Source organism: Chrysochloris asiatica, unplaced genomic scaffold, assembly GCF_000296735.1.
Source record: "Chrysochloris asiatica unplaced genomic scaffold, ChrAsi1.0 scaffold00078, whole genome shotgun sequence".
NCBI lineage: Eukaryota > Metazoa > Chordata > Mammalia > Afrosoricida > Chrysochloridae > Chrysochloris > Chrysochloris asiatica.
In genome coordinates, this window is record NW_006408596.1 from 6,731,289 (window position 1) to 6,740,962 (window position 9,674).

General features: G+C 44.1%; 1 protein-coding gene across 2 annotated transcripts in view; it reads right to left on the reverse strand.

Moving 5' to 3' along the window:
• Nucleotides 1–7,811, reverse strand: part of RNF10 (ring finger protein 10) — a 56,283-nt gene extending 48,472 nt beyond the window's left edge. Inside the window, exons 1-2 of one of the 2 annotated variants that reach the window (XM_006865440.1) lie at nt 7,585–7,789; nt 7,166–7,504 (exon numbers count right to left, since the gene is read on the reverse strand). In XM_006865440.1, the coding sequence (XP_006865502.1) occupies nt 7,166–7,322 (157 nt within the window). In that variant the 5' untranslated portion in view covers nt 7,323–7,504; nt 7,585–7,789. Of the gene's footprint in view, nt 1–7,165 lie in introns of both variants that reach the window. The other variant, XM_006865439.1, reaches the window with a different exon arrangement.
• Nucleotides 7,812–9,674: the final 1,863 nt, after the last annotated feature.

Consider the following 9,674-nt stretch of genomic DNA (forward strand, 5'->3'; position numbering starts at 1 on the left):
CATGGGTGACCCTGCTGGTTATTTAAAATACCTGTGGCATAGCCCTCAGAATCACAGTAACTCACAAGACATATAAATAGGGTACAGATATTCACAGAAATGCAGCCAGGCTAGGCTCACTCCTACAAAAATAAACAACAGAAAAATCAAACCCACTGCCACCGAGTCAATTCTGATGCACAAGAATCCTGTAAAACACAGCAGACCTGCCGCAGAGGGTTTCTGAGACTGTAAATCTTTACGAGAGTAGACTGCTTCCGCTTTCTAGTACAGAGCAGCTGGTAGGTTTGAACAGCTGCCCTCAAGGTTGGTAACCCAACAGTCAACCCACTGTGCACACCAAGACTCCTTTCTCTCCTACCAGTTAGCTTTAAAACCCAGTTGGGGCAGTCATCAGGGTTTACTCTGAATTATAACTGAGGAACTCCACTTCTACCTACTACTCAGCAGAAATCAGTGCCAAACATGGCATCAGTGGTGGTAATTAAAAATCAAGTTTTAGCTTGCATACAAATTTTACCTAGTTTACAATCCATGGAATTAAGTTTGTAAGATTTCAATGCGTAAAAATTGTCATGTTATGTGTGTTTTCAGGAAACTTTTTAAAAAAAAAAGATTTCAAATAAGAGGAAAAGTCATGAGAAACAGTAACCAGTTAACTCTTATCACCGGTCAGTAGCCTCAGCCACCTCTTCCTGATTCACTTTTCTTCACCCCAATTCACATCACCTAGTGAGAACATGAGAGGGCTAGGGCTAGAAAAAAGATGGGTACATGCAAGGAACACACATTCACAACACCTCACTTCCCAAGATGGTGTGAAGTGATCCCACAGTGGACTGTAACTAGCGCTGTCATACACAGGACTCTAATACGACTATGCAAGAACAGCAGCTCTCTTGATTTGCAAAGATTTGAGTCGCACCAGATTCTACAATGCAAAGGCTTATTATGAAAGGAAGCTGGCACTCAACAAGAGGGCTGTGCTCTTGTCTTCATTTGTAACCACTCCACCAAAGAAACATTTCACAATGCTTACAGAACTGCTGATCAACAATGAAGACTTCATTTCTACAACAGATGACAACTAGCCACATTAGGGGTTCATGAGTTTAGTTGCTAGTACCAACTACCCAATCCTGTCTTCTGCTAACCTAAGGGTATGAAGTCAGACATTTCAAGTGAAAGGCTGGCTCTAATCTCTAAACACAGGCAAGTAAGGAGCTCAAGAGTGAAGCTGGGACGCAGGCCTGAGACTCTCAGATAAAATTCAGAGTGTCATTTTTGAGATGTTTTGCAGACAACCTGCCAGGATATACATGTGCATAAGCCGAGGGTAAAATTTGTCCTTCTTTCTTTGATAAGAGACAGCAACATGACCAATGAGATTATCCGCTTTAGATTTTGGAAAGCAGACAAAACAGTCAAGACCCACCAGTGTCCACAACCCTGACACCAGTAAAACCAGATCATGCCCAGCTACCATTATCAACTGGTATGAAAGGGATCACACTAGAAGGTCATGGGTTGTTGTTGTTGTTAAGTGCCGTCGGTTCCAACCCATAGCGACCCTATCTAGGGGTTTCCGAGAAGCAGCTGGTGAGCTTGAACCGCCAACCTTGAAATTCAAACAGCTTTGCAGTCTGGTGCGCTAACGCACAGCGCCACACCAGGACTCCAGGAGGTCATGGGTAGAGTGGGATAAAATGTGGAACAAAACTCAAGATCATAAAAAAACAATAAAAACAGAAACAGGCTTACTGGTCAGATAGAAACTGGTGTAATCAGTGAGACTACAGCCCCTCAAGTCTGAAACTGAACTCATGGCTCAATTTTCAGTCGAGCAATAGATAGTATATGGAAAAACAACAACACTATGAGGTATGCACATCAGAGAACAGTCAACCATTCCAGATCAAAAGGGCAACATTAACATTAACCCAAGGACAACATTCAGAGGAGTCAGGAAAACAGGAGAACGAGAAACAAGAAAAACAAGGAGGAAGTGGGATCAACTGCGTTACATTAAAGCGACTGCAATCATTGAGATGAAACAAAATATATTAATGATCTGCTCTGTAAACCTTCACTCCATTCACAATTTAAAAAAAAGTCATGTTCCAGGGAAAAACACATCCCTGAAAGTTTTAAATATCAGAGTTAATGGCTTTTAAATCCTGGCCACACACGAGAACCACTTGCAGAGACTTTCAAAATTATAGATACCCAAGGCGCAAGAAGCCAACCTAGACTGAAAGAATCTCTAGGTAAGGGTCCACACAACTCTATTTTTAAAAAGGTCCTCAAAGAAACTTATGCCTAGCCAGGCTTGAGAACAAGTGCTGAGAACTACTGTAGAGACACAGCCCAAATGGACAAGAGCATTGGTTAAGTGACTCAAATCCATAACTCAGGAGCCCAGAGTGAAAAAAGAGACGCAAAAATATTAATTCACTGTATCAATTGTTCCACAATACCCTGAAGGAACAGTCTCTACTAAGTAACAGCAGTTACATACCTCAGTCTTGCCACCCCAACCCACCCCACCCATTGGGCCACCATTTTTTTCAGTTAAATCATTTGGCATCAACATTTCTAGCTCTAGCTGTAACAGGTGGCACAGCCTAGAGGTCAGAATATCAGTCCGGAAGTTTCTGCTGCTGATTCACGCTACAATCACAAGACAGTTGCTTGCCAGTCATCCAGAATAGTTGGCAAGCACCTTGGGAGGGGCACCATATGGCCTTACTCAAGAAACAACCGACAACAAATGAATCCCACTGAAATCAGTTAATTTTGAATGAAGTAGAGTAAAAGGAAGTTATGCTCCAAGAAATTGCCTGCTTGCTAAGTGAGATTTTACAAAGCATTATTTGTAAATATGGCCTACGACTTAGTTTTCATTTACTTGGACAAATCACTCTAACCCCTCTCAATCTGGGTTTTCTAGTCTGCAAGGTAAGGCTAATAATTCTACCTTCCCTCCTCCCAGGGTCATGAGAATGAGGAGAAAACTTTTGTAAACATTTGCCACAGTGGCTATCATATAGCTGCGTATGATCTAAAGCCTATTACTAATAAATCCAAATCATTCAGTCAAGAACACCAGTGGGCTTCCTGCAAAGTCCTATAAATCAAGGACTCTAGCCAACAGGCCCTAAAATGCCTACCACCGTCTAAGCAGTTTTTATTCAAGACTCCAAGTCACCTCACTTTTCAAAGCCATTAAGACCTCCAGGTCCATTTACAGCTCAGAGGATTTCAAGAAGGCTGATTACCAATAGTAACCTGGCTTCTGGTACAGGAAGTGTCAGGTCAGTGCTTCCTACCACCACCCTCAAAATAACTGCTGTGTAATACCCGACCTTCCCTTAACCTCCAGGGGAGCACCAACCCAGGGCCAGAAGAATGGGGCAAGAACCTGGTTCCTGGCCAGGTTCCACTGTTTTGCCTAGCCTCTCTCTTACCTCTTTTTGCATTTTATATTCTTTACAAATGACTTTTGCTACTCCCTAGCCCATTCTTCTCCTCTAGGTTATATTCATGGGAATGAAGCTGTGGGAATAAATCCAAGAACAATGAATGTTACAGAGATATTTGAGCAATTAACTGAGGCAAAGAAACTGTGGTATGTTACTCTAACCGGAAAAAAATCAAGAAAATCCTAGAGCCAAGTTTACTTATTTCCTGAGTACAAATGAAGGACAAACTTAAGCCAGCCACAGGCACAAAAAGTCTCAAGTACATTAATCATGTAGCTAGGAAGCAAGTGACCATTAATAACATACCCTGCTTAGAGAACAGACCTAAGGTTTTGTTTTGTTTTTTCCTTCCCTCGTATGAGGTGGGAAAGAGAGAAAGGAAAAGGGAGTTTTGGGATCATTCACACAAATATTTAAAATTTTTTTAAATCTTGCTCTTTTTACCTAGATAAAAGAAAAGTGCTTTTGTTTTGCTTCCCCCTTCCTTCACCATTCAACTCAGAAATTCAAGATTCTAACCAGAATCACTAAATCAAGTATTGAATCAAATGTGGAAATACTAAAGAACCTTTCCATGGAACTGTGTTGAACTGGAAGTCTAACCCTGTATTACAGGAGTCATCTAGAAGTCACTGTGTAAGGTCATGAACAGTATCTGGTACAGCAGCACTGGTCTTACTGATGCTTTCAAAACCACATACTTTACCCCTCAGTTCAACCTCAAAAACAAACTGATGGCCAATGTTTCCGACTTATTTTATAATCTCTACCTAGTCTGCCTTTTGGAGTCTCGGTGTGGCACTGTAGGATCCACACTGGACTGCAAACTGTAAGATGAGCAGTTCAAACCCACCAGCCACTCCTTGGAAACTCTATACATAGTCACTATGGGTCAGAAGAGCCTCAATGGCCCTAACAACACTATGCCTTTTAATTTGTTCCTTGGAATCATGGTTGATAAAGAACTGTGTATTTAGCTTTCAGTCCTTTTTTTGCAACAGATATAGGGGGATTTCAAGAACTTCATGGAAAACAGAATTTCTTTCCAAAATGGAATGATAATGTAATTTTATTATCTTTCAATTCCAATTTTCCATGAACTTTTTGAAGCCCCCTCATAATTATAATTCTAAGTCCTTTATGTGAATTTTTATTTCCTCATTCCTTAGAAGCTTTCAATTAAGAAAACAATTAAGTGTTTTACCTATGTTTTTCAGTATTTAACTGTAAACAAACAAACAGAAGTAACAGTCCACATCAGGGGTGGGAAACATCTGGCCCGCAAAAATCATTTAGTCTGGCCCTACCAAGGCAACCAAAGTTCCATGGGTGACTAAACTAAATGTTTAACCATGCTTATCCTTGAAGGAGCTCTGATAGCGTAGTGGTTACGAATTGGGCTGCGAACCTCAGGGTCAGCAGTACGAAACTACCAGCTGTTTTACGGGAGAAAGATGAGGCTATTTGCTCCCATAAAGATTTATAGCCTTGGAAACCCTGTACAGGGTCACTATGAGTCGGAACTGACTCCATGGCACATAACAACAACAATCCTTGAGCTGATCATTTTGTATGGCCCACTAATGATGTTATAAATTTGAGCAGAAAAAAAGGTTCTCCACCCCTGCTCTACATCCTACTGAGGTGGAGTCTTAAAAGCTAAGGGACAGCCATCTAAGATGCAATTTTGATCTCTCCCTGTCCCGTGTTAAGAGAAAAGGAAACAAAATGTACAAACAGCAGTTAAGCAGTCAGAAGAAAGGCAGAATTTAGTACGTCTCCTATACATGTCTGTCTAAAAAACATGACCACTGACAAATATTTGCTCTGGTCAAACTACAAAAGAAGTCTGTGCAATCCTGTTGGGTAGAGTTAATGCCAATTTAATCAACGTATTTGGCAGTCAGGGGCAAATGAATAAAATCCCTTAAGTCCCTCCACTGTGTGTGTTTTATTTTGTTTGGGTTGTCACTCCTTTCACTTAATGTCTCACTAAGATTTAAGGTCTCACATCAGGTATTTATGACACTTATTGCAGCTGACTCAAATGTACATCAGTGGCTTAAGACAGGAGCCCATAAAAATTTAACTGAGAATTCATATGGCTGGACAACAAAAGTCTTCTCTGTACATCTGCGAAGAGCGTATAAAAGTAATGGTATTTAAAAAAAAAACAAGTAATGGTATTTATCAACTACACTGGGAACTAGTCACATCACTCTAAAGGAGTTCCAACTAATGCTCCCCTCACAAGGGGTAAATCTATATAAATATTTATCTACATAGATACATCTGTGATGAATCTATACATATACAAAGCCCCCAGAATTAATCTACACATTACTTTAGCTTGAGAGTCCACACTAAACCCCACTGAGATCTTTAAAGCATTCTTAAGACAACTAGTCTCCACCTGAGTTTCTCACCATCTCTGTTAGTCTTTCGGCACTTGTGGAAAATCAGTTTGCTGTATCCAGCAGGGAAACTCAGAACTAACTCAGGACTTTTTTACACATTGGGTATTTGGTGACTCTGGATGTTTCCCTCTGCACACACATATCCTCACGGAAAACATCTGCTTAATGCCCTTGTTGCTGCCATATTAAAAAAGAGCAGAGATTAGTGCATGGCCTTTGAAGATAAGGGACTATTTGACTCCAGACTCTGCCAAGTGATTACCTCATGTCCACTCAGATTATTCCTTCATCTTTAAATAAGAATACTTTTACCTTGCTGGACAGGTTAGTGTCTAAGGTAGTGATAATAAAGATCAATAAAAGAGCTGAAAGCCTAGCCAAGTACCTAGCACATAGTCAGCCCACAAGAAATGCTAACTATTATCATCTTTATGGTCGGCGTTTAACAATCAGAGGCATGACTACCAAAATGGCAAAATCTCCCCTGTGTATGGCAATCTCTGACCCTAGCAAACGAAAACAAAAGGGGGCTTCCAAAAGTTCATGGAAAATGGAATTAGAAGAGAATGGAATTTTCCCACCGCCTTCAGAAGCCCACCTCGTATATTTAGTGCCTAAGTCGCTATGGGTCAAAACTGACTCAACGGCACTTAACAACAAGAGGTTTCAGGTTCTCAAAGTGCAAAAAGTTCTTTTATTTTTCTAGTTGATTCATTTAATTCTCACAATTATTTCCACCTCTGTGGTTAAGGACTCAGAGACACCCCCCATGTCTCGAAAACTGTGGGAGCTGAAAAGAGAGAATCCAGTCTTATTCTTAATCCCCGGGCCAGAGAGGGGTGCTCTGCAAACAGCGGGATGGATTTGGCGTCCGATCGTTAAATCTCAGGTTTGGGTTGGCAAGCCCTTAGTTCCTCGCTCCCGTTCAAACAGGAGCCCTCTCTAAAGCTAATTCAACCTTAGAATGGCTGTAGGGACGCGGACTGATGAGTCACAGGAACCAGATCTGCTGCTGTGTGGCACAACCTACTGGGTGGCCTTCCCTTTTTGGAACCTCAGTTTCCCCAACTGCAAAATGTGAAGAACAGCACCCACTTCGCAGAGCGCCAGGACACCTGTTAGCTCGCCGTACGACGCCCTTTCTGCGTGCACCGCAAAAGCTGGGGGCCACGGTGGGGGGCGACAGATACGAGGCAGAGCGTGTCCCTGGCTGGCCCAGGGGACGTGAGCGAGACCCCCGCCCGCCGCGGTGGGGGCCACCCTTACCGCTCTTGGGTTTAGACTCGCCCGCCGAGCCCGCCGAGGCGGAGCGGGGCGGCTGCTGCCCTTTGCTGCTGCCCGAAGAGGCGGAGGAGCTGCTGGAGTTGCTGTTCTTGTCCATGTCGGAGGCGATGGCGGCGGCGCTGGGGGAGCTCTGCGGCATCAACAGGGGCCTCGGCGGCGGCGGCGGCGGTCGGAGCGGAACGGGCGCGGCGGGGACCCAGGCTCATGGCGTTCGGGGCCGGCGGGGGTCGGCGGCGGCAGCGGTTCTCGGCCTTCATGGCGACATTTTTCTTGGTTTCCTCCCTCGGCTTCTCAAACGGGTCAGAGAAGCGACAGGCGGGGCTGTGGAGCCCGGCGGCGGCGGTGGTGACGGAGGAGGAGGAGGAGAAGGCCGGGGCTCGGAGGTCCGGGCCGGGCCTGGCGGGGCGGAGGCTGCGGGGGAAGGGGAGGCGAGGGAAGGTGCGCGAGCCCCGCCGGCCGGCCGGACACGCTCTCCCACCGCGGGGCAGGGGAGAGGGCTGGTTGTCTTGGTGTCGGGGACGGGTGTCTCCGACACAGCGACCGACACTCGCCTCAGAACCGAGGCCGAGCTGCTCCGGGAATGGCGACGAGTCGCCAAACAGCATCTCGAAGAACCCGGATGGAGTATATATATACTGACCGGGAGCGGGGGGGGTGGGGGGAGGAAGACGTTGAGAACTCTGGGAAATGTAGTTTTTTCTACGCCTGGTTCCTGAGACAGCGCTTGGAATAATTGGAACTGGTTTTCCTTCAGAAAACTGTTTTAGTTTTTAGTCTTAATATAATAAAACCTTTCTCAGAAGCCTAAACTTGTAACCCACTACGCCACCAGGGCTCCTTTACATGGATTATGTCATTTAATCTGCACAACAACTCAATTCTAAAGGTCAGGCAATGGTTTTACATACTTTACTCAAGCTTATATACCACCCTGACCTCGCGGATCTCATCTGATCTTCGAAGTTAATTAGGGTCGGGCCTGGTTAGTACTTGGAAACCGTCTGGAAATACCAGGTATTGCAGGCATTAAGTAGTTGTGGTGTGGCGCGTAAAATAAGCATTTCAAGGTTGGCCATTCAAATCTACCAGGCCGCTCCTTGGAAATCCTATGCAGTCACTATGGTCAGAACAGACTCAAAGACACTTAATAACACATATACAATAACTGATGTTCTCAATCACCTGTGATATAACAGTACTCCATTTTACAGATAAGAATACTAAGACTCATAAAATCACATAGATACTTTGAAAATCACATCCATAAATACCTGGGGAAATTATGATTCATTTTAACCAGGTAGTCTGATTCAATAGGCTCACATACACATATTGCTAAAGGGATGCATCAATAATGCTTTCCAAAAAGATTAACCTTATTTAAATACAAGTCCATCATGTGCCAAGCACTGTGCTGGCACAAGTAATGCCAATATACATTAAGATTGAGGCCTTTAATAAATTCATAGTCCTGAGTTATACAGCTAAGCAAATAGGAAACTATAACGCAAGGATGTGGCAAGAGTGCTAAAACAGTTAACTGCAAAATGCTATGCAGCTCTAGCCAGAGCACAAGTTCCAAAAGGAAAGAAGTACTAAAAGTTGGAAAGGGGAGAAAAAGGCTTCCCAGAGGTTACGTGACCTCACTTGAGCTAACCCTAGAAAGGCAAGTAGAATTTCACCAAATATTAAAAACAAACAAACACCAAACTCACTACCATCAAGTGGATTCCAGCCCCTAGCAATCTTGCAGGCCAGAACAAAAATGACCCACGGGGTTTCCAGACTATATATTCTTTATCGAAATACAGTGCCACATCTTTCTCCTGGTGGGTTTGACCCAATGACATTTTGATTAGCAGCCAAGTGCTTAACTACTGTGCCACCAGGGTTCCTTGGTGGTGGTGGTAGTGGTTATGTACCGTGGAGTCGGTTCCGACTCATAGCGACCCTGTACAGGGTTTCCGAGACTGTAAATCTTTATGGGAGCAGAAAACCTCATCTTTCTCCCGCGGAACAGCTGACCTTGCAGTTCGCAGCCTCGCGATTGGTGGCGTAGTGATTACGAATCGGGCTGTGAACCTTAAAGTCAGCAGTTCGAGACTACCAGCCGCTCCGCGGGAGAAAGATGAGGCTTTCTGCTCCCGTAAAGATTTACAGTCTCGGAAACCCTGTACAGGGTTGCTATGGGTCGGAACCGACTCAACGGCACTTAACAACAACATAGTGTTTCCAAGGATCAGCTGGTGGGTTTGAACTGCAGATCTTGTAGTTCACAATGCAGTGCAGATCCTACAGTGCCACACCAGGAATAAATTTCTTTGATTACTTATTTTGGCGCCACAAAGAGCTGTCAGGCATCTGAGGTTCTGATGGAGACACATGAAAACTTCAAGTCCCGTGAATACTGCAGTGTAGCTATTCTGCGTGTCACTATTTCCTCTCTTTAGGACAGCCGCTCTATTTTCAAGGCATCCTGGAGCTGCGTCTG